At 40.7% G+C, this 26,006-nt stretch overlaps 1 protein-coding gene across 2 annotated transcripts in view; it reads right to left on the bottom strand.

The window, feature by feature from the left end:
• Nucleotides 1-17,447: 17,447 nt before the first annotated feature.
• LOC113045497 (dihydropyrimidine dehydrogenase [NADP(+)]-like) overlaps nt 17,448-26,006 on the bottom strand; it is a 52,761-nt gene continuing 44,202 nt past the window's right edge. The window contains exon 8 of one of the 2 annotated variants that reach the window (XM_026205899.1): nt 17,448-17,708. In XM_026205899.1, coding sequence (XP_026061684.1) covers nt 17,694-17,708 — 15 coding nt within the window. In that variant the 3' untranslated portion in view covers nt 17,448-17,693. The remainder of the gene's footprint in view (nt 17,709-26,006) is intronic. The other variant, XR_003275993.1, reaches the window with a different exon arrangement.

Raw genomic sequence — 26,006 nt, 5'->3', positions numbered from 1 at the left:
TATACACTAATTGTCTCTGAATGTAAAAAAAATAAAAAAAATAAGAATTGTGATTCACAGATATCTAATTCTTTTTTAAAACTATACTAAGAATGCTTTTAAAACAGCATATTATCACTTTCACAACATTTCTAAGCTATGTGAATTATTTCCCCTAGTGACAGTTAGAGTCTCATTCACACTTTTGTCACATCAAGTCTTCACTCTTACAATAGTGTTTTAGCTGCCCTGTCTAAAAGCTGTTTTAACAAATCATGTGCATGGATTAATTTAATTTAATTAATGATAATAAAAAAATATTGTACATCACGCCACATCACTCCAGCATGTAAATCTATTTACTAACACTTGAGTTAATTTCAAGATATTTTAACTTTGTCTTTACAAGTAAGCTGCAAAACTGGAATTTAAAACCTGACATGCAGTTTCAGGTTAAGATTCCTCTTGGTGTTTTCTTATATTTCTATCTGCACATTCTATTTTCTTTAATTAGTATGTGAATGTGTTTATGTACAGTACACATAAAAAAAAAAAAAAAAAAAAATCCAGTGATAAAAAATACAGGTGCATCTCAAAAAATGTGAATACCATGGAGAAGTTATTAACTTTCTTATATTCTAGATTCTTTGCACACAAACTGAAATATTTTATATATATAAAGGGCCACATGCCTTTTTATATTTTTATCTTTTATTTGCTGTTTATTTTGTATGATACAAAATAGAAAAGTAAATTGCTATATTAAACACATGTCTATACATTACTTCCTAATCTTGATTTTGGTGAATTTTTGATCAGTTTAACATAGTTTTAGAGTACCGATGAAGAAAGAAAAATGCCATAACCATTCTCTGCAAATGGAATTGCAGCAATTCTTATCAGATCTTTCTAGATCATTTTCTGAATTGTAGTTCTGTAGTTATTTTATTTATTTAATTATTTTTTGAAAGTGTATTGTAATATATTAACACAGTGATGGTGATACTCAAAACCATGGCATTAACCTGACAACACAAGTGCAAATGAAGTGGCAACCTGCATCAGTCATTCATTACAATGAGATTTAGAATTACATGTAAAAAAATCCATATCGTTTTGATCATCATGAGTAATGTAGAGGAATATATGTGTACGGAACTTCATACACACTGAATGCAGAAGTGTTAATTAGAAATAACACTCTTACTTACCCTACTATCACATGTTGTTTGTCTTGAGTCTGTGAAAAGTTAACATTGTTCGCCAGAGCAGCTCATTGGACTAATCTAATTCAAGCAGGAGATGGAGCTAAGATGTGTTCCTGTAACCCGCTGGTGACACTGATTCAACTGTAGTGTGATGAGGAGCTGGCAAGTTTACAATTTCTCCTAATACTACAAGCCAGCACTCTGCTATTACATGTGGGTGTGATTAAAATGTTTTAATTCCAGTCTTTTCCCCTCCAGAACTCCCAGGCACTTGCGAAACGTTATTTCTGCACATAATGAGAGTGTTTTGATTTATTTATTTAAAAAGAGATTTTGGAGGCTGTGGCATCATGTTGAGATAATGGGTTTATTTGCACTAACAACTTGTTCAGAGCCGTGTTGTAAATTGCAGTTTGCTCTGAGATTGTTGTTGCTCCTCAGCTGTAGCAGATCTGTATGAGTGTAGCCATTATTAGACTCCTTATTAAGGACTGATTAGAACAGACTACTTAATATATATATATTTTTAACCCAGACTTTAAGCTTGCATATTGTATAAAAACAAAACTAATATCTTTTTTTACCCAAGCTGTGGTCTTACAAATGTGAATGTTATTAGGCTGAGGGGCGGCACCGACCTGATTAAAGGTCTAGACAAAAGGTTGTCAGTTCAATCCTACAGTCGCTGGTGAAGTTGATGGTAGTTGGCTATGAATGTAAGTGGTTACCTGCAGAACAGATGCTCCAGATTGTAGGAACTGTAATCCAGACTCTGCCGAGTCAATACCTCTGGTAGCCAAGATCGGGAAGCCAGGAAGAACTTTCGCTTAAGCTGACACCACACACAGAGCTATGGGGTGGATTGAATTACCTAGGCAGATAGAGGAGGTAAAACATTATTAAATGTAAAGCAATAATTATACAAAATCAGTTCATACAGATTACAACTCCAACTTGTGATCAGAGATCATACCTTATAAATAGACTACTATTCAAATATTTGGGGTCATTAAGAAATTAATACTTTTACAGTACATTAAATTGGTTAAAAGGGACAATGAAGACATTTCCATCATGACAACTCTGAGGGTTTAGCATGGTAATGTACATGACAATTAATATGACATTAATATGTTTGGTCTTGGCAGAATGGACCTGCTATGCTGCTGTTTCTGTGGTATCCATAACATGCTGCTGTAAGTATGTAAGAAACACTGCTGCTGCATATATGTCATGTGTAATAACCTCATTTCTTGGCATATGAATCACCTCATAGCAGATATATACAGGTGTGTGTGTGTATATATACACACACACACACACACAAATATTTAGGAGCAGTTCAAATTTATCATGATAAAAAAATGTTTCTTAAGCACCAAAATGTAAGCATTTTACAACATCATTAGCATAGTAATGCAAAAGCTGTTCAGAAGAAAAACATCTTAATTCTGTTGCCTCATAAGACACATGTTTGTTTTCTGTCAAATTTCTATTAAATCTTTGTGACCTCTGGAGCTGTTAGAAAGAAAATCAAAATTACAAGCTATTATTTTATAACTGAAAAGTCTCAATACATTGTTTAATATAGTTCAAATCGACTATATTACTACAGTATGTTTTAATGTATTTTTATGCAGTTTGATTGGGGACATGCTAATGTCAGCATCTTCTGAGATCAATAGAGTGCTACAGTGATATATTTTTGTTTTTCAACCCAAAAGTTAGCATCACCCTGGTTCCCTATCTGTCGGTCACTACGAGTTATGTCGACCGACAAATGGGGTCTCACTTGGGAGGCCAATCATCTCTGATTTTAAGAGAAAACGCCAATGAAATTGGCAAGTGGATTAACACACCTGAGCCACTCCCCGTGCCAGCGGGTATAAATAGGGCGACAGGTGCATCCACTCATTAGATTTTTGCTTCGGAGCCGAGTAGTGGATGAAGAAACCTCTACAAAGCCATCATCTTTGTTTTGTTTTACAACTGTTCCTGGTCGGTGTGACGGCGCATTACAGCGGTGTCCCTGCGAGTCGGCGATTCCCCTGGGCGCTTCGGTTAAAAGAGACAGTTCTAAAAGAGCAAATCACGGACGATTCGCGTCTTTTTCAAGATGCCGTTTCGTCCGTGTCCTTTTGGATGCGGTCGTTTCCTGTCTTCGGTTGACGGTCACGAGCGTTGTCTGCAGTGTCTGGGCGTCCAACACGCTGAGGCTGCGCTCGTGGATGATTCATGCGTCTACTGTGGGCGTATGAACATGGCAGCACTGCGATCGCGTCTCTCACTCCTCAAGGGGAGTGCAGCAGACCCCTCTGTCGCCACCCGTCCCGGTCTCTCTGGCTCGAGCAGAGGGCCGCCGGCTGGCGCTCTGGGAGATCTGAGGATCACAGTGAGAGCTTCTCCGCCGGGCCACGCCCCACGGACCTCTCACTCCTCACGCAGCGACTGTCCCGTGCAGCTGCCGATTGATTCTGCTGGGCCGTCTCACAGCGGTCCCAGCGTGTCTTTCAGTGCGCCGCCCGAAGACCAGATGTCGATTGCTGCATCGGGGGATGGGTTATCGACCTCTGAGGATGAAGGTTCGGCGGGGCTGCCCCCCTCGGGTGTTGTCGCTGCTGCCGAATCGGACTTGGAGTTGTCGGCCATGCTTGCCCGGGCAGCCGTGAGTATCGGACTGGAGGTGACTACACCGCCCAGTCCCGAGCCCTCACGGCTGGATGATTGGTTTCTCGGCGCGGGACGCGGCTCACAACCTCGTTCTGCTCCGGTGCCTTTCTTCCCGGAGGTGCATGAAGAGGTGACGAAGTCGTGGACGGCCCCTTTCACGGCCAGAAGCCGCTCTTCTCCCTCTTCCATCCTCACCACCCTCGATGGCGGGGCAGCCAGGGGGTATGTGGAGGTTCCCCAGGTGGAGAGGGCGGTTGCGGTGCAACCCCAAGTTCAATGGCGTGCTCGAGACTTCGGTGGCAGTCCAGGACGCCCCTGTCTTGCGCGAGGAGATTGCTGTCCTCCTGGCGAAGGATGCAATCGAGCCGGTCCCTCCAGCCGAGATGAGGACGGGGTTTTACAGCCCTTACTTCATCGTGCCCAAGAAGAGCGGTGGCCTTCGACCTATCCTGGATCTGCGAGTCTTGAATCGGGCCCTACACAAGCTCCCGTTCAGGATGTTGACGCAGAAACGCATTATCAAATGCGTCCAGCCCCAGGACTGGTTTGCAGCGATCGACCTGAAAGACGCGTACTTTCATGTCTCTATCCTCCCTCGTCACAGACCGTTCCTGCGCTTTGCTTTCGAGGGTCAGGCATGGCAGTACAAGGTCCTCCCCTTCGGGCTCTCCCTGTCCCCCCGTGTCTTCACGAAGGTCGCGGAGGGCGCCCTTGCCCCACTTTGGGAAGTGGGCATCAGGATCCTCAACTATCTCGACGACTGGCTCATTATGGCCCGGTCCCGAGAAGAGTTGTGCGATCACAGGGACTTCGTGCTTCGGCACCTCAGTCAGTTAGGGCTTCAGGTCAACCGGGAGAAGAGCAAGCTCTCCCCTGTGCAGAGAATCTCTTATCTCGGTATGGAGTTAGACTCGGTGAGTATGACGGCACGTCTCACCAGCGAGCGTGCCCACTCAGTGCTGAACTGCCTGAGTTCCTTCAGAGGCAGGACAGTGGTACCGCTGAAACACTTTCAGAGGCTCCTGGGGCATATGGCATCCGCAGCCGCAGTCACGCCGCTCGGGTTGCTTCATATGAGACCACTTCAGCACTGGTTACACTCCCGAGTCCCGAGATGGGCATGGCGCCGCGGTACACATCGTGTCACCATCACACTGATGTGTCGCCGCCTATTCAGTCCTTGGTCGGACCTTGCCTTTCTACGGGCCGGCGTGCCCTTAGAACAAGTGTCCCGGCACGTTGTTGTCACAACAGATGCCTCCAACTCGGGCTGGGGCGCGACATGCAACGGGCAGGCAGCCTCAGGGTCCTGGACAGGACCTCGACTGCTTTGGCACATCAACTGCCTGGAGTTGCTGGCAGTGCATCTAGCTTTGCGACGGTTTCGTCCGCTAGTGCTGGACAAGCACGTGTTGGTCCGCACGGACAACACTGCGGCTGTTTCGTACATCAACCGACAAGGCGGGTTACGATCACGTCGCATGTCTCAACTCGCCCGTCATCTCCTCCTCTGGAGTCAGACGTGGCTCAAGTCGCTGCGCGCTGTCCACATCCCGGGGGAGCTCAATCATGCAGCCGACGCGCTCTCACGACAGCTCACTTTCACTGGGGAATGGCGACTCCATCCCCAGACGGTCCAGCTGATCTGGAGTCGATTCGGGGAAGCCCAGGTAGACCTGTTTGCTTCCCACGAGTCCTCCCACTGCCAGCTGTACTATTCCCTGTCCCAGGCCCCCCTGGGCACAGATGCACTGGCACACAGCTGGCCTCGGGCTTTACGCAAGTATGCATTTCCCCCAGTGAGCCTGCTCGCACAGACACTCTGCAAGGTCAGGGAGGACGAGGAACAGGTCCTGTTGGTTGCGCCTTACTGGCCCACCCGGACCTGGTTTTCGGAACTCATGCTCCTCGTGACAGCCCCTCCCTGGCGCATCCCCCTGAGGAGAGACCTTCTCTCTCAGGGGCTTGGCACCATTTGGCACCCGCGTCCAGATCTCTGGAACCTCCACGTGTGGCTTCTAGACGGGACGTGGCAGACCTAAGTGATCTGCCCCCAGCGGTGGTAGACACTATCACTCAGGCTAGAGCCCCTTCTACGAGGCAGGCCTATGCTCTGAAGTGGAGTCTGTTCACGAATTGGTGTTCTTCTCACTGAGAAGACCCCCGGAGATGCCCGGTCAGAGTCGTGCTTTCTTTCCTGCAAGGTAGGCTGGAGCGTGGGCTGTCACCCTCCACCCTGAAGGTGTATGTGGCTGCCATTGCAGCACATCACGATGCAGTGGACGGCCGGTCCCTGGGGAGGCATGACCTGATCGTTAGGTTCCTGAGGGGTGCCAGAAGGTTACATCCTCCTAGGACACCCCTGATTCCCTCCTGGGACCTCTCTATTGTCCTGGCGGGACTTCAGAGGGGTCCCTTTGAGCCGCTGGATTCGGTTGAGCTGAAGTTCCTGTCTCTCAAGACAGCACTCCTGATCGCGCTCACTTCCATCAAGAGGGTCGGGGACCTCCAAGCATTTTCGGTAAGTGAAGAGTGCCTTGTGTTCGGGCCGGCCTACTCTCACGTTGTCCTGAGACCCCGGCCTGGATACGTGCCCAAGGTTCCCACCACTCCCTTCCGAGACCAGGTGGTGAACCTGCAAGCGCTGCCCCTGGAGGAGGCAGATCCAGCCTTGTCGTTGCTGTGTCCCGTAAGAGCGATTCGCATATACGTGGACCGCACCCAGAGCTTCAGAAGCTCTGAGCAGCTCCTGGTCTGCTTTGGAGGTCAGCAGAAGGGGAAGGCTGTCTCTAAGCAGAGGTTGGCCCACTGGATAGTGGACGCCATCGCCTTGGCTTACCATTCCCAAGGCGAGCCGTGCCCCCTGGGGGTGAGGGCCCACTCCACACGGAGTGTGGCCTCCTCCTATGCGTTGGCGCACGGCACCTCTCTGGCAGATATTTGTCGAGCTGCGGGCTGGGCGACACCTAACACCTTTGCGAGGTTTTACAACCTCCGTGTAGAGCCAGTTTCCTCCCGTGTGTTGGGTAACAGGTAATTGGCGGGAAGGGCTGGCTGGGTGTCTCGCTTGCTGCGCCATTCCCCCTAACACGGGGATGTGAGCGCCTTTTTCTCCCAGTAGAGTTCCCCGGTTGGCGTACCCTGGTCGAGCATCCTCCAGCACCCTCGGCGTCAGACTTGGCGGAGCAGTCTGTCGCCAGGCCCAGTACTGGCGTTAGCATGCCCGGAGCCGGTCAGCCCCTGTACTGGGCTAGGTGTCCATATGGCTGGGTTCCCTACGGGTAATCCCATATGTGTATTCTTCCACGGTAAGGTTTCCCTCTTGGCAAACCCGTGTCTTCCCTTGACAGATCGCTCTGTCAGTCTCTTCTGGCAGCCGTTCCATCCCTACTCCAAGGTAGGACCTGCCTCAGAGACCCTTTCCATATGTAGTACTGCCCCCCGGGTCAGTCCATATCGGTATCCACATGTCACCTCCCCACGGGTAGGATGTGGTCTCCGTAGCGACCTTTCCTAAAGGCTCGCTTCCCCATTGCCTTGCCAGCTGTAAGAACAAATAGGGAAGATTTGAAGCAATCTTTCACTGAAGGTTGAAATCCCTTCCATTTACTTTATGTGGGCGGAACAGCAGCATGGCCTTCTCCAGCAGCGATGTACTCACCCTTTGGCCCCTTCGGTACCAAGGTCAGTGAATTTGCGCCGGGGCTTTGGGAAGGTTACGACCTTAAGCGTAGCTTTTGTGGCACGCCAAGGCTTGTCAACAATTGCAGCGCCTCAGGGTTGTGACGAGGTTCAGGTTATGGCGTTTTCCATAGGACCCCATTTGTCGGTCGAGATAACTCGTAGTGACCGACAGATAGGGAACGTCTCGGTTACGTACGTAACCCTCGTTCCCTGTCTCCGTTCCCTCCATCAGGGAACGAGGGTTACGTACGTTACCGAGACGTTCTCCCTTTAAAAACGTATAAGATGTTTCCATTCTTGCATGTTTTGTTTCTAAACATAATATTCACAAATTAAAATAAATTGTTTGAATTCTAAATCCTAAATAAAAAAAATAAAAAAATAAAAATAAAAAAAATGTAAAGACTATGAAAAAAAACTACACCACAACTTTAACATCACTTCTGACAATTGCTTTGATCTTTATTTAATATGTAAAAGACTTTGTGATCTTTTATCAAATAGTTCAAATAGTTTGCATGAGAGTGAGTGTTAAGGCAACAAGGCTTTAAAAGTGGTCTAGTATGTATTTCCTTGTTTATAGGGGGACCAAAAAAAGTTTTCATGTGGGGCTAGTAGATTATTTAATAGTTTACCTGTTTGGCATGATGATTTTTAATGTCCCAGACAACCAGTCACATTATGCAAAACACACTTTTCAAAAAAAAAAAAAACCCGAAAGCTTAAAATAAATGACTGGGGAATTACAGATTCATTTTTGTAGTAAAATTAAAACAATATCATGAGTTTGTCTTAACCACAGACCTTATTTCAGGCATTTAACCAAAACACTATTGTCTTCTGAATATGGAATTGGTACTGCAAAATGCTTGTTTTAGGGATTTTAGTACTCATTCCAGCAGTGCTCTTTTCTCCAGAGTGGAGTCCTGGTTGTGTGGCATGTAGAGCTATGTACAGTGTTTCATAACAGTCACTTACAATGTTACATATCAGTCAGTGGATAGTGAGGCAGCTCACTGGGTTTGGGTTCAGAGCGACTGTCTACAGGTGTCTGGGTTCACCTATGCAGCAGTACAACCCTCTCTGTTCTCTTTTCATCTCTCAGGACGGCAGGATTCCCTAATAAAAAGCCAAGTGGCTTTCTGATCAGCCAGATGCATGGAAGTGTTTATCACATTACATTTAACCTCATTTTCCCAGCAGGTTCCCATTCATTGATCACAGCCATACGGTTGCCCACATTCATTTTGCTCAGAACTCCATTTTCACCGTTTGATGGCTAGAGACATCTTCTTTTTTAGCTGCACTCCAGCATGCTAAACTAGCTTCATCACCCACAATATTCCCAAATTGGGGAGATAAATTCAATCACGGCACTTCTATTTTTTTTTTTTTTTTGCATCCCCATGCTGCATGGTTAATTATGTACATATGGGCGCTTCCCTAAGCCTCTGGCAATTCCTGCCACCCTCACTTCTTTCTGCTCTTCCACCTGTTGTCTGAATGGATGGCATGTCAGGTAGAATTTGTCATCTCAGCTCTGTTCTGACAACCTAATATCATAAGAAGACATCACTTGGCTCACAGTGAAAGCCATTTGGGTGTGATTTAGAGATGGGGTTTGGCTCAGTACAGTTTAAGTCGAGAGGCTAGAGCTCTGAACACATCATTCTTAAATGTCTGAGCGAGTCAAATACGTCTGATGGTAATAATGTTCCAGTAAGACATCCGCTACAACTCATCCGGCAATGGGCTATTGTACTGTGAGTGATGTCGCAATCACATTATTATGGACATGACTTCTGCAACAAAGGTTGAGAGCCATCAAAGCACTTGTCAGCCGATGGCAACCGACACAGATAATGTTGTCAGGCAGCACACTTCCACTCAAGAAAAGCTTCAGTCCTGTGATATTGTTGTGATGTTATTGTGGCACTGACTCTGTCCTTCCCCGTGCTTTGTTCTTGTTTTTTCACGCTGGCTGTGCTGACAGCTCCTGTTGCTCTGACAACCCCAACATGTCCTTGTCAAACAGGGTCGCTCACGCCTGTTTGTCACCAGGACCTGTGGTGAAGTTGTCGGCACAAGTTCACTGCATGTCAACAGCAGCACAGCCAAGCAAATGCTAAACTTAGCTCAGGTGTTCTAATATTGTCTCTTGGGCAGGGGTTTTGAGTAACTGTACTTCATCACTGCATTGGTACTTCACTCAAACAACACTGCAACAGAATACCTGTAGTTTTATTTATTTACAGTATATTCTTAGTGAACAATTTCATTTAGTGTACTCTGTACTGTATTTCACTGGTCAATGACAAATCTATACTCTATATATTTGTCTTATTGAGTTAACAATCAAATCACCTTTTCCTGTGAATTTTACCTAAAACTGCAAATTAAATGTATGTAAATGCAAGAAATTATTAGTAACATCTTGATGAAGATATGTCTTTGTTTACAACAACGCAGAGTATTTATGAAATTATTATTATTTTTTTAAATGTATTTGTTAAAACTGTAGCTGTACCCCCCACCCCAACAAATGGTTAGCAAAACATAGACTGTTAACCTTAGAACTATTTTCTTCCAACATTTAGGACAGTTTAAATATTTTAGGACAGTCTAAACCCAAATTTATGTTAGTTTAATTCCCAGTTGTGATTTCCATAAAAAAAAAAAAAAATAGTTAGTTAATTAATTAGTTAAATTAATTAGACTAAATTAAGTTTCCACTCCATTGTGGCTAGTTTGGAATTTGGTCTGAAGGGATTAATATATTTCCCAGAAAATAAGGCGAGTAGCAGGTTTAAAGTTGAACTAAATGACATTTACAGACACTAAATTAGCTACTTTTTAAGGTTACATAATATTTATGTAAATAAAAAATAACAAAAACATGACCATAAGTAGAGAAGATGCTTAAATGTTTCACATTAAATGGAAAAATGCACTTACAATTTTAATAACTTGATATAATTTCTCAGCACTTTGTACACACTTGCTATGGTGAGCTTTAGTGTTGAAGAACTAAAACCTATGGTAACTGAGGCTTTTGCTATGAACCTACTTTTCTTTTCTTCTTTTTTTCCTGTAGGCTGCTTGTGTTCAGCGGCATCACACTTGTGCTTTACAGACAGCACAGTCTGTGCTTCGAACAGAGATGGTCCTGGACTTGCTAGCGCTCTGTATCTTTTATCAATACCTCATTACTCTATGCAGGTCCTATCGCAGCTTCCAACGTGAGCGTTCACAGCTCCGGACGAGCGCCATCCTCAGTCTGGTCCCGTGCTGAGGTGATTGACAGCTCAGTGAGGCCATCGGTGGCATCTGTTAGTGCGAGGCATCCGCTCCCGATGCCAGACACTCTGATTAATAATTCCAAACACAGCGCGAGATGGAGCGTGGGGTCTCTGCATCCTCTACGATTTTTATCTTCACCCGAATATGTTGTGCCTCAAAAAAGACCCGGCCAGATAACAAAAGCAAATAAGAGACGGCAATGACGGTGCAGCTCTCTGTTAATTACGCCTGCCGATGCTGCCAGGGTGTCTGGGGAACATGGTTTTCCATGCACAATGAAAGAGATACAATAATATATCTGTCACAGCAGACTTGCCGGTCGGCATGACCAATCATTAAAACACACATCAAATGAGGAGCACGCTGCCAACTAAATGAAATCACAGTGGGAGGCTCAACCAGGGGAAAAATAAAGTGACCATATGATCTAGACTAGAGGTCAGCAATTACCGGACCGCGGCCTGGATCCGTACCCCATATTGGCTCCATCCGGACTGCAAATCATTTCTCATAAATTAATATAATCATAAACATAGCAATGTTTTTCTCTACACACAAACATTTTCAGTCATTACTACACAGCAAAGATGACACAGAAGCTGTATCTGAAGCACTATACACAGACTAAATTATAGCAAATGTGTATATACAATGATTACAATGGCAGAAAGAAATCGTAATAATGAATTAAAAAACAGATTACAGATTCTTTTTTTACATAGTGTGTCAAACCATCAAGAAAGGGATAGCGTGCCCAAAAATGGAAATTGTCATCAATGACTGACCATCATGTTATTCTAAATCGTAAGACTTTCGTTCATCTTCAGAACACAAATGAAGAATTGAATTAAACCTGAGAGATTTCCGCACCTCTGTTGAAAGCCTATTGCAGAAAAACTTTAACATGTCAAAAAGTTTATAAAGAGGTCATAAATAGAGTGGTTTAATCCAAGTCTTCTGAAGGGACACACTCGCTTTGTGATGAACATATTTAATTTCTGCTTTTACTTACAGTATAAATACACTTTGATCAGCACACACACATAGAGCTTGCACAAGAACCATAAAAAAACCAATGAGGTTTGCTCTCACATGGTTGATCTGCTTGAAAGTTTTGGAATTTTAATGGTGGGCCAGAAATATCTCAAGTTTCATTAATTCAAAATATCTTTATTTGTGTCTCGGAGATGAACCAAAGTATTGGGTTTGGAACAATAAACTGAGGTTAAATATTGACTTTTTTTTTCTATCTGAATGATCTCTTGACTATATTTCTCATTCTGAATCTTGAAAACGGTCATATACTCCAAGTCTTGACCCAGTGTTAAATTATTAGGTCAGTATACTAACAAAAATGCGTAAAAGGTAAACCTCATTAGAATTAAACCACACCATAAATTTGAAGCAAACAAAACTCGAAACACCATTAGAGATGGGGTTTGAAGTGTGCATATACTTTAAGTCACTCTGAGGCTGTTAAAACACGATCATACATGACTGGAGAATGTGTAGCAGACAGCAAAACAGAGCGCTGAAGAACCCAGCACATACAGACTATAATTATCTTATTATTTAATTAGATTGCAGCCTTCTGCATTTCTGTAACATGACAAGAAAGACTATCATAATAATGGCTTTATTTCAACAAATTGTGCAGTGTTAACATTTTATTTATGTATATATATATATATATATATATATATATATATATATATATATATATATATATATATATATATATATATATATAATTTTTTTTTTTTTTCACCTGCAGAACACTAGGAACATTTGTGTACTACAGCTTGAAAAGCTATACTCTGTATTGTACATCTTGAGAGACTATCGAGGGTTTACGACCTCTAACGTTCATAAGCTATTGTTAATGTCAACCAGATAATTTACTATAAATTCCAGGTGATACTAGATCAAATTTGTTTTTTCATCCCATTCTCCTAAAAATCAGTGATTAGCTTTCCAATATGTTCAACTCACTCACACTCCACTGTCCTACTGCTCATCGACAGCCATCTTTCACAGTGAAATCCCAAAATATAATGCATCTTTCTAAAAGTAATTCTACATAACTTGATATTCAGTTGAAGTTTTAATGTAATTTCATTTCCCCGCTATCCAAACTAGTGATTCACCTATATTAAATTTCCTGATAATAACCATTTATTGAGAATGATATGTCAATTATACACGGAACCCTCTTATTTGATTTATGACTATAATATTAGAGGTTAAGATTAACAACTGAGACTAAGCTATTATATTTAACCACCTGTGAACACTTGATAACTTTCATAAGGTAAAAAATTAAATAAATTCTGTCATTGAAACAATTGAGTGGTTACAAGATACATTTCAGTAAGTGAAATAATTGGTAATGACAGAACTTATGACAGTAGTTGCTTTAGGGAAACGCAGCCCTGTTTAAGTTATTATTTGGACCTGTGCATGGACGGAAACCTCTTCAGACTCACACCACTGGAAAATCCCTCATCTTGACTATTGAACAATTCTGGGAACAAAAATGGGGGCAGGTAATAAAACAGCACTAAACAACTTTTTATTAATCAACCAATGAGATAGAATCAGTCTAAAAGTTAAAAATACCCTCTCTATCCCTATACTAAACATTAGTGGCTAATGCAAGTCTGTAGTAAAAAAACTGTGATTAAAAAGTTTTGAAAAAAAAAAAAAAAACACATGCCACAGAAAAGATTGATTTCCTCCACACTTAGAGTTTATGCCACTTGCCACATAAATCAAAGCACCTTAAAGCTGGCCACTGCTGCTGAGTTAAACATTAAATTACTGAATACATTAGAGAATCAAGCCAGCTCCACCGAGAGCTAAGGGCGGCACACATTTACGTGCCCCTGGATGCTCTGCACATGGTTTTATGCTCTGGATATGGGCTTCTGAAACCAAAAGTCTGAAGAGAGCTGCTGTACTGGGAGCAGATAAAATATGTGGGGCCGTACGGGCCCTTTAGGGTCCTGCTGATCAATAGGTTGGTCTCAAGCAGAGTCTTAGACCATTGCTGCAAGGCTGGGTCCCATGGGAGAGCTGCATGGTGAGGCCCATAAGACTTTAAAAGTGAAAAATATGACAGCCAGTCAGTTTTGCTTGCATAAAATAGAGCCTCAATAGTACGAGTATTAATTTTTAATGCAGGTCGTGTTTCTGACCCTGTCCTTGCCTCTGCAGACATTGTGGCAGCTCAGCTGAAGGGAGAAGGAAAAGGTGTGCTGAGGTGAAGCTTTAACATGCTCAACTGTACACAGCTTAAACTATAAAGCACATACGTGAACTGTTTGCACACACACACACACACATACACACACACACACAAACATATATACACATGTATACATTCTTTATTTTTTATGGAAAAGTTTAGAAAATATTTACATATAATATTTCATTTATTTCTTGTTTAAAGCGTAAATCTCATTTATTTTAATATATATCTATTTTTAAATGTAGTTGTATTTATACGACGGCGATTTATTGGCATGTTGAAAAAAAAATCTACGATTAAGAGAAAGTCTAAATGTTTTGAGAATAAAGTCGAAATATAATGAGAATAAAATCGAAATATTACGAGAATAAAGTCTAAATACTTCAAGAATAAAGTCGAAATACTTCGAGAATAAAATCGAAATGTTAAGGGAATAAAGATGAAATTACAAGAATAAAGTTGAAATACTTTGAGAATAAAGTCGTAATACTATGAGAATAAATTAGAAATGTTTTGAGAATTTAAATCGTAGAAATTAAAGTTATAATATTTTGAGAGTAGTTGTAGGCCACCAGGATTGATCTGAATATTGTTGCGTCTGAGCGGCCGCATCATGGGATGAGGAGCAGTCAGTTTTAAGGACATAGTTTAATATCACAAATTAGATTTTTATTGACAGACTGAACAGGAACAACTTTTTATCTTAAAATCAGTCTACACACCCAATCAAGATTCCTTCGGTGGGCGCTGTAGCTCTCTTATTTAATCTTTTTTATTTTTTTATTTAAACACTACAAATATATGTGGGATTATTATTACTGCATTCATTATTTGTAGTGTGCCAGCCACCCAATAGCAATAAGATTTGTGCTATAGACCTACTTTTAACCCTCTAGAGTCGATTCACGCGTATACGCGTGATGAGGCATTTTCTCCTGATAACCCCTAAATCAACTTAAATTACATTTTCAGTCTTGATCGTACAGATAAGAGCAATACATCAATCGAATCTGTAAAGGGTCTACTTTTATTTGCATATAGACATAATAACAAAACTTTGTGCATTTATAAAATATAGATAATAAACAAGGTGTGCTGTCTGCAGCCTTGGTCTGCAGTTTTAGCGAAACACAAATTGTGTCTTACAATAATGTGTTTTTCAAGCTCTTTAATGATCAGATCATTGTATTTATGTGAAACAATTCATTAAACTGTTGTTTTTTTATTCAAAATATGCGAAAAAAAATTTCTCATAATGTTTCAACTTTAATCTGTAATATTTCAACTTTATTCTCGAAATATTTAGACTTTATTCTCATAGTATTACAACTTTATTCTTGAAATATTTCAACTTTATTCTCAAAATATTTAGACTTTAATCTTTTAATATTTAGAATTTATTCTCGTAGTAGACATATTATGACTTTATTCTCGAAACATTCCACTTTATCCTCATAATATTTTGACTTTAATCTCGTATTTATTTATTTTTTTAACATGGCACTAAAACACTTTCATATATTTATGCTTAAAACAAGAAAAAAAAAATACTAGTAATGAATGAAAAACAATGTTATCAATTAAAATAATATTTTTTTTATATATTTTTAATATATAATTATTTTTCTCGAGTAAGTATTATGTTTTAAGGATACTTTGTTTTTATTGGAAAATAATCTAAAAATACTGTTTGACAGGGTGATTTTTGCAGTGTACTTTAAGCTGGATTTATGTATTTTTACTATAAGCCTTCCACACTGAAGCTCCTTTTCTAGAGAGCAGAGAGCATGTCCAGTATTTTCACACCTGATCTAGTCCATCTGTCTGTGCAGGCAGGACCTGACCAGAGCAAGCCCAGACATCTCAGCAGCCAGTGCACCAGCCAACACACACACACACACACACACACACCCTCTCTCTTACCAGAAACGCCACCGTATGTAGTTCTCGCGCCTCTGCCAATCCCAGGCCAGGGTGTGGCGTCGGCTTTGAGAGCAATCAGTCCAGATACAGTGTTGGTGGCTGTGACTCCATCTGACCCGCCTACAAACAACCACAGAGGTTCTTACAAAAGCCTAAACCGGCCACAGTGTTCATGAAATTACATTTAAACGCTGTAATATCAGAACACATAAACTGAGTGCTATTGTTAATCCTGCTAAAAAGATCATACATTTACCAGGTCCTTATTTATAAAATGCATGCATAATTACATTTTGATGCTAATTCCTTACAAAGCGATCCTTTTTAAAGCAGGAACAAGTCGAGATTCATAAAAGTATGAGGTGACTTGAAAATGCCAAGTGACAAGCACTGACATGCTAATTTCATTTTTAAATCATGTTTGGTTATGCATGTGTGAAGGAAAGGAATAAAAAAAAACTGTTTACACATAAGAGAATACTTCAGATGTGCTATTTAAAATGTACTGATCAATGTATGCGCATGTAAAGTATATCAAAATATACACTTTTTATTCACATATTTTTTAAATATCTGTATGTGTCCATAAGGGTACAGACATAAAAATATGTAGCTGTAATGTAAGACGCAAATTTAGAGCCAGGAGGAAGCTTGTAACAAAATAACATAAATCAATACTCAGCAAATCTTATATTTAAAAAAGGTTACTGGCTTATATTGTAGAATTTAACCTTCAACTTTTTGACTTCTATTGTGAAGAACATTAATGAAAATGAATGAAAATGAATGATGGTGTTAAATGACTTAAAGTGCAGTGTAATAAATGGCATGAGTGAGCAGAAGAGAAAGTCAGGCAAAAATTGCATGATGAACATGCTGATTACCACATAGGTGCATATACAATATTTGTACATTGAAATGGCTAAAAAAACCATCTCTTCCATCTTTTCCTACACTTAACCCTCTTACACTAGCACTATCTATTGTATTTCTGTTTTATTTACTTGTTTTATTTTTATTTATAAAAAAATGACCACCTAACACTTGCACTCTCTATTCTATGTCTATTCTATGGCTTGTCTATTCTATTTCTATTCTTTCAATATGTTTTCTCTTTATTTAAAAAAAAAAAAAACTGACCGTCTAACACACTATATATATATGTATATATATATTAAAGACTACAAACTTTTATTCATGCACTTTTTATACATTTTATACATGTTTTAAGAACAGTGGTTCCCAACCCTAGTCCTGGAGGCACCAACAGAAGGCCAACACTGCATATTTTTCATGTCTCCTTTCTCTGACACACCAGTTTTAGGTCTTGGAGTCTCTACTAATGAGCTGATGACCTGAATCAGGTGTGTTTGATCAAGGAAACATGCAAAACATGCAGTATTGGGGTGCCTCCAGGACCAGGGTTGGGAACCACTGTTTTAGAAGACCTCCCCATCATACTCAACATATATTTTTTTTAAATCCACATATCTAAAAAATCACTCAAAACCTCTGTGTCAACTGTGATATGTTTGTCTGTATTTGAGGCTCTGGTGATGTCAGCGATGCTGGTGACGTTGGGTGTGAGCTTGGCAAAGAAGGGGATGGTGGTGGCCTTTCTGATCCAGCGGCGGATGTTCCTCACCAACTCAGGGTACTAGAGTGATGGGGGATGTAAGTCAAATCTCATGGCCCTGTGGATCACAGAAAGAACCTACTATTTAAGACTTGCTCTGACATTCATTTTGGACATCCAGGAACTTCTAGCTGTTAATTCAGGGTCTCAGAGGCCAAACTGAAAATGACAAAGGGCGAAAACTGAGACATTTTAAAACAGCAAGGCTGTGCTGAATATTCATCGAACACTGGCCACAGAGCACAGAGGCAATGTTAAAAATGTGTTTTCTCTCGATCTGTCTTCTTTTTTCCTCACTCACATAGTCTCTCTCTCTCCACCACCCACACACACACACCAAGGACTCCAAATGGTTTAGCGATCCCCTCATGAACTCTCTCAGATGTGGCCAGGGAGGAAAACGCTGTTGTGTCTGAACATGTCTTCTGAAACACATCGCTGCCTTCATGTTGCTTTTTCACTTCTGCGGCTGCCTTTTCCCGCTCCCTTCCCCAGCCTTCTCTTTCTGCCACTCATTCTGCTTCTCATCTCCCTCTCTTTCAGTAAGCAACAACAACAAAAATCCAATACAGAAGAGACCAGGGCTAGTTGTCCCATGAGGAAAAGTGCTATATCTCAGTAAAGAAAAGGGTTTTGATTAAAAAGAACAGTTGCACCAGTTTGTATCTCTAGCAGTAATTTGTATTCTGGTACAAATTAAAACCATATTACATTAACGTTTACTATTTTATTTTATTTATTTATTTTTTAAATTGAAGAGAAAAGTTAACCTCAGTCTCCCCTATAACTTCTGTTTTTTTTTTTTTTTTATATCCAATAAAAAAAAAATATAATGGCAAAAAGTTACCATTCAAAAGTTTGGTGTAAATAAAATTTTTGTATGTTTTATTTTGGTAAAAAACAAACAAACAAAAAACATTACTTTATTATTTGGTAAACACAATACAGTAGAACCAGTGATATTGCAAAATATTATTATGATGTAAACTTACGGTTTTCTATTTGAATATATGTATAAAGTTTCATTTATTCCTATAATGGCAAAGCTGAATTTTGAGCAGCTACTACTTCATTCTACAGTGTCAGAAATCATTCTAATATGATTTCCTGCTCAATAAACATTTTTTTAAAAAACAATGTTAAAAACAGTTGAGCTTCATAATACTACTTTATTATTATTATTATTATTATTATTATTATTATTTTTTTGGAAATAGTGATTTTTTTGTGTGTGTTATTATTTTATAAATAGAAAGGACAAAAGAACAGCATTTATTTGAATTAGAATCTTTTGTCTTTTGATCAGTTTAACTTACCCTTGCTGAATAAAACTTAAAACATGCAAACAAACAAACAAATAAATAAATACAATTCCTGACACCAAAACTTTTATTGATAATTAATATATTTATATAATCTGTTTCTCCAATATCACAATTGAAATAAAATGATAACTATGGTAAACAAGATCTTTTTTTTTACTCCATGCTATACTACAAAAATCTGCAACAGATATACAGCACTGCAACTGTGGCTATTGTCATTGTAGTTATTTTTAATGTTTGAAATATTTATTTTAAATCAATATCAATCTGACATCGTGGAAGTGAATGACCTGTTGTAAAAATTTTATACGACACTTTTAAGGGAAGGTTGGGTTGCCACCATCTCAGCCTGATTGCAGGGAAAACCTAGTGGAGTTATGACTGAAAACAAGGAGTCTTGGCCTCCTCTAAACTCTTTGTATTTTGAATGCTAGTTCTTCTTTAAGCAGGCAGAATTATGAGTGCAACAAGTTAGATCCGCCTTAAACATCCTATATTTTAGTCACAAGAAAGACAAAAACAAAACATTGAATCGGATACAGCTCGAGTCCCTCAGAACTTTTAAACGGAGGAAACGAACCCGTCTCTCGCAACATCTGGAGTAGAATAAAGTGTTTTATAGCGAAGCCATATCTCCTCCTCTGTTGGAGCTGTGGTTCTGGAGAGCACCGTGATGGCAGCCCTCCAAATCACTGGCATTCATAATGAATGAGATTTGAATGGCGCGCATCTTGAGAGTAGCGCAAACTGTCATAACTCAGAGATATGGCTGAGATGTGCCAAATGGAAATGTGATGTGCCTCTGTCGTACCAGGCTCCGGGCTCCTCAGACATCTGTTGGAAATGCGATGCTTCAGGGCATTTCTGTTTTCCTCTGAATATGAGCGTGTTTGTTCATAGCTTGTGTGGGCCCATAAAACATCTCTTTTTTTATGTTTTTTTCTTTCCTTTTTTTGCGGAAAAATGTCAGAGTGAGTGAAAGGAAAGCGATGAGCACAAAGCAGCAAACAAAGAGATAGAAATGAGGCGCTTTTGAGGAAAAGGCCTATTGTCTAACTTGTTGTAGCCCATCACGTTTGATTGAAATGCAGTGTCTGTGCCGCGCTCTGTAATCGCTGCGCGAGAAACTTTATTGTGGATCTTACCCTCGAGCTATTGTTTCTGTCTTGAGATTTTGCCGCCTGAACACAGAAAAGCGGTGGACGCTGACACGACATGAGAAACTCTCAAGGTGGAGATCTTCAGCCTGAATGAGTTTCTTTTGTGCTGAGGAACATGAGGGGATGATATGTGGTGCATTGGAGGAAAATAGCCACCAGTATGGGCCGTGGGAGGGATGTGGGCAGCAAGCATTTATAACAAGACTGGAAAACCACACACACATGCATGCACACACACACTAAATCTTGTCAGAGGGTAGCAACCAGTATGTTCTACGGTCTATAGAGAGAAGCTCGAAAAACCCAAAAGACAGAGGGAAAACTGTGCAAGCTGTCGGTGGAGATGGGCCCCGGGCGCCCTGAGGAATGAAATGCTTGAGCGAGGAGAAAAAAAAAAACACCTTTAGGCTCGCAAAAGAGATTGAGAGCACATTAAGATTTCCAGGAGCATAATGGAGGCTGGCCAGCAGATGTCTGTGAGCACAAGTGTGTGTGTGTGCGTGTCCATCTGTGCGTAGGTCACTGGTGGCGAGGCTAAAACATAGTGGCTAACAGCAGGGAGCGTGGTCAGGGGAAGGTACAAAAGCATTAGCAGAGCGCTAGGGCCAGAGGCAGGTGCCTGGCCCTGAAACAGATGCTGCTTGTAAGAACTTAATGTCCTCACAGAGGGGAGCTCAGCGGCGCTGGGAAGGCCTATGACAGCTTATTAAAGGCCTCTGGCTGACAAGTGTTTGTAAGCTTGGCTTTCAAGGCTCCGAGCTCAGGGCTCATGCTTCGCCAGTGCTTTGAATGCAGGAAGAGAGGCACCTCTGGCAAGACGTGTCTGAAACCCTTTTCCTCGAAATTCGGGAAGAACAGGTCCCGGCGAGGTTCGGGACACTTATGAGATGCATCAATCTCATGTAGAGGGCATTGAGTTTGAGTATGAGATCGCTCACTGCGCACACACACTCTGGTCAGACTCTGAAACAAGGGCTGATACACATGAAGGCACAGTGGAAGATCAATGAATATGTTAGACTTCTAAGGTGGTAATATATGAAACCAAGGACTCGAACACATCTGAAACACAGCACAGGCGGTGTAAAGTAAGGCACGGGTGCAGTATCTCATCCACTGCAGACAATATCACACATAAGGAGGATCTATAAATATAAATCAAGCTAGCAGGAAAAGTACTTTGTCCTGCAGATTGTGGGATGTCTGTTTTCAGAACCACGGACAGCAGCTGCTTCAGCTCTGGATGCTGTGATGATTTTCATATCACTGATCAAAACGGGCTACAGAACTGAAAAAGTAGATGTGTGTATTAAATAATTATTTAGGATTATCATTGTAATACCATGACTTTAAAAATAAAATAAAAAGGACCTCAAATATGGTACACCAGTATTAAGAACGTTCTAGGGATCAACTCTGATAAATCAGAGTGCAAATGTTGCTATTTTAAAACTAATAGCATGAAAATTTGATCATGTTTTGTCCCATGTCTAAAAAATCAGTGATAATCATATCACAACCACAGTAGCTCAAATCTGTAGTAAAAACATTTGGCATTAATAATAAACAGACTCCAGTACAGAACAAAATGTAGCTCAGATAAAAACAAAAATCCAGCTATGCCTGAACTGAAACAATGCCTCGCTTAAGATTCCTGAAGTTCTCCCACATTGGCGCTCAGAGTAAAAAAAAAACTGTTTAACATTAGCATATTTACATCTTTGCGAGTTGATTTCTGTCTTTGTAAAATGTAAATGAGTTGCCCCTCTGACAGAGCTGTGTCCAGATAGAGCTGCATTAGCCCAGTGTGCCGTACACTCCAGGCTTCAAGGAGAAGGCCACATTCCCTGATTAAATACCCAACAGTATGGGGCTGCAATCATACATTTTTGTACCAGTGCACAATTTCCTACTTATTCTCATACAACACGACCTCCCCCTGTTCCCTAGAGTATTAGGGGGAGAGACAGAAACATACAGATGTGGGGAGTAGAGGGGGTGATCCAGACTGAAAGAGGGGGAAAAATAAATAGGAGGCAAAGACAGACCGAGACAGACAGACGGAGAAAGCCAGCCACAGAGTGAGCGCAAGAGAGCGTGTGGCAAACAGTGTGATTAAATGATATTGCCTAGCGTTAGTTCACACAGAGGTTAGCTGCCAGGAGGCAGCAGGCTGTGATTAGCTTCATATGTGTGTGTGTGTGTGTGTGTGTGTATTTGTGTGTGTGAGAGAGAGAGGTAGCGCAGGGCTCGTTTAGAGCCTATGCAGGAGCACAATGGCTTTGTGTCCTGTTTGAGGGGGGAAATAGCTCCTGCTTCCCTCACAACCATAACGAAGCTGAAGGGAGATGGAGAGGAATAGGGTACCATTAGATGCCTCCTGACCTGTTCTGTCCATTTAGTCTGCATTTGAATGTCTTGTGAGTCTTATAGTATATCCCTCGAAAACAAAAAACAAAACAGCTTGGGAGGGTGATGTGTAGTTGAGTCTAACCTATGCCATTTCCAGATTCACCTTCTGGACTTGGTACAAGTTGATTGGTTCATGCTGCATATGCGGCAAATTAGCTTACTGCCTTGCATTTATATGGCTGGCTAGCATTCACTTGAGTTTTCTGCAGCGTGTTTTCAGAGTTTCTCTGAAATCCTCCACCTTCCCCAGCTTCACCTGTGAAGATCTGCTATGGGTTATTTTAGATGCTATTTGTGCATCAGCAGTATGTCTCAAATGCTCAAAACACCATATTGCCGTATGCATTGGCAGTAGCAAGTTCCTGTACTTGCTTGCAGCAGCAGCAGCAATAATCTACAACTAAAGCAATAACCATCATCAGTAGCAGTTCATTTTGTGCACACTCTGCTAAGGCACTGGCTTCACCCATCTAAGGTTGTGGGTTTGAATCCAGGGTTGTTAATGTTTTTAGGGGAAAGAAGTGGCTTAGTGGTTAGAGAGTTTGTCTCCTTACCCTAAGGTTGCTTGTTTTAGTCTCGGGCCAGCAATACCATGACTGAGGTGCTTTTGAGCAAGGCACTGAACCCCTAACTGCTCCCTGGGCATCGCAGCATAAATGGCTGCGCACTGCTCTGGGTGTGTGTTCACAGTGTGTGTGTGTGTGTGTTCACTGCTGTGTGTGCACTTTGGATGGGTTAAATGCAGAACACAAATTCTGAGTATAGTTCACCATACTTGGCTGTATGTCATGTCACTTCACTTCAAATTGTGTATAACTCTTCATAAATGTATCTTTTATGATTGTGTTTTCATATTGTGTTAAGCACTTGTGCGTTGTAGCTTTAAAAGTGCATATATATATATAATTATACTTCCTTTTTCTTGCTTCCTGTTTTATGTAATGTGAATCATTTTGTCCCTACTACTTTTAGAAATGTGATCTGGCCATGTTTACTTTGTTTGTTTGTTTTCATTGGTTTGTCTTGTCTTTAATTGTAACCTTCTGTTGTTAAGTATTGTTAAGCCTGTTTATAGTCAAAATCTAGTGCTCCAGTTTATGTCATTTTATTTATTTTGTATTTTGCTCAGTAAACTGCACCTGGGTTCTCAACTCAACTCTCTATCAGTGGACTAAACATTAAAAGAAATATTACAATGGCAATATTTCTTATTTTATATCTTTATTTAATAATAACAACAGGAGCAGCAACAATTATAATGATCCCATATTGTTCAGCCCCAATATCAACCTTCAGCCCTAAGTTATTTAAAAGGTAAACAGAGAGACTCAGACAGGTTCAGCTCCAGTGTATCAGCTTTAAGGCTGGTTCACACGGCAGGATAATTAGGCCGATTTTAGCCCCGATTCACCCTTTCCGACAATCTTAGCAGGCACGTGCACAGGTAAGGCTCAACCTGTGCAGAGCACATGCCCTTTTTGCCCTTACACTCCGAAGTGCCCTTTTATTGGTGTTTTTTTTTTTTTTTTTTTTTTTTTATCAATGCTATTGGTCACCCTTTACGTCTGTCTGTCTGTTTTACAAATATTTAGTAAAAGAAAGTTCTTAAAACGAGCTTGTGTAAGTCTTATTCGATCCTCAAGCTGTCAGTAAGCTGATAACTCCGCCCCCTCTATATTCATTGAATCAACTGAAGTTCCACATCAGCCGCACGGTAGACAACAGATGAGCTGAACAAAGTTGTGCGAAGGGTAATTAAATATCTTGTTGTTTGAATAAGTACTACTAAACACTATGTCTATAAAGGCTCATATTTTATTTATTTGATGTCTGACTGACTCACTGACTCAGACATGTGGGACATCGCCTGAGAGAGAGGGCTAGAATTTGCCATCTAGTCATAGCCAATACATAGCCAACACAAATAGCCTGTGCATACAGTAGCATCTAATCTTTTATAAAATGCAATTTTGGCCAAATGCATTTTACCACAGTAAAAACTGAGCGCTCCGTCTATATAGCTACAAAAACTAGTTTGTAACCTGTAGATGAAAATGTAATGTGATGCCGGCAGCGGCAGGCACCGTCGCCGTTTTAATGACGGCAAAAAAAAAAAGATAATCACATTTGCACACATTCGCTGGTCAAAAAACTAAATATTGATAAGTAATACAACAACATATAATTTTTTTTTACCATCGGAAAATCCTAATAACAGGTGCGCCCCCGCGCTGTTTCGTACTGGAACGCAAGTGATCCTCGTCACCTGATACACATAATTTATTAACATTTAGGCTAATCATGTTATGGTATACTCTCCGCTCATCCTCACATGTATAAAATGTAGTAAAACATGGTTTTACTACAGTAATGTAGTAGTAACTAAAAAAAATTACAGAAGATCACTGTGAAATCTTTAGGCTATATTTTATCATGCAGAATGTAATTCGTGATTCATTCCAAGGCTTCATTTATTTGATCCAAAATACAGCAAAACCGTAATATCATGTAATATTTTTACAATCTTAAATAACTGTTTTCTATTTGAATATATTTTAAAATGTAATTTATTTTTGTGATCAAAGCTGAATTTTCAGCATCATTACTCCAGTTCAGTACTCTTCAGTGTCACTTGATCCTTCAGAAATACTTTTCACTGCAACTGTACTTTTCACACTATTTTTATTTATTTTTTCATTGCTGGCTTATTTTAGGTTTGTCAAAAATACTTGACTCATTGCTCATCTTCCCCTCTTCTCAATGTCATTCATAATCATGTTAACCAAATAATACAAATTAGTTTATAAAACCAAACAGAATAGCTAAAAAAGAGAATATATATATAAAAAAAATTCAAGCACGTGGCTCACAGAAGGTTGCTGTTGTAAGTAGGTTCAAAGAAGCCCTTATAACCCTGTTTATCTATATTATCTAATTATCTTATATATTATTATGGTTGCTATTAATCGTGAATAAATCTAAAGCTTTTGAGACTATTATTTTTTTATTGAATTTTTACTTCCTTTTATGCAGGCTTACTAAATAATCTTGATATTAAAAAAAGGGTGGGGGGTTCCCTTTTTCATTTTCAGCACATGACCCTCAAAAGGTCTGTGCACGGCCCTGAATCTTAGGATGCTCCGATTATCGTAAAATAATCTGATCAAATATTCCTGCCGTGTGTGGTGTGTCAAGACTGCTCTCCTCTGCTCGGAAGAACGTCGGGACCGCTCCGATCTCAAATCGGGGATATCCAACATGTTGGATTTATTTGGCCCGATTTCTTTTCGTGTGTGGTGTCCCCCGAGGACAAACAATCATGCAGCCTGTGTGGAATGTAGCCAATCAGAAAGCGAGGTGACGAGGCGGTGAGGAAGTACAGGGAAACAAAATCAAAACAGCCGGCGTATATAATATAACAAATACAAATAAAGTTGATGGGCATAACTACATCCACAA

This window comes from Carassius auratus, chromosome 27 (genome assembly GCF_003368295.1).
Source record: "Carassius auratus strain Wakin chromosome 27, ASM336829v1, whole genome shotgun sequence".
Taxonomy (NCBI): Eukaryota; Metazoa; Chordata; class Actinopteri; order Cypriniformes; family Cyprinidae; genus Carassius; species Carassius auratus.
Note: the sequence above shows the minus strand (reverse complement) of the source record. Positions and strands in the feature narration are given on the sequence as shown.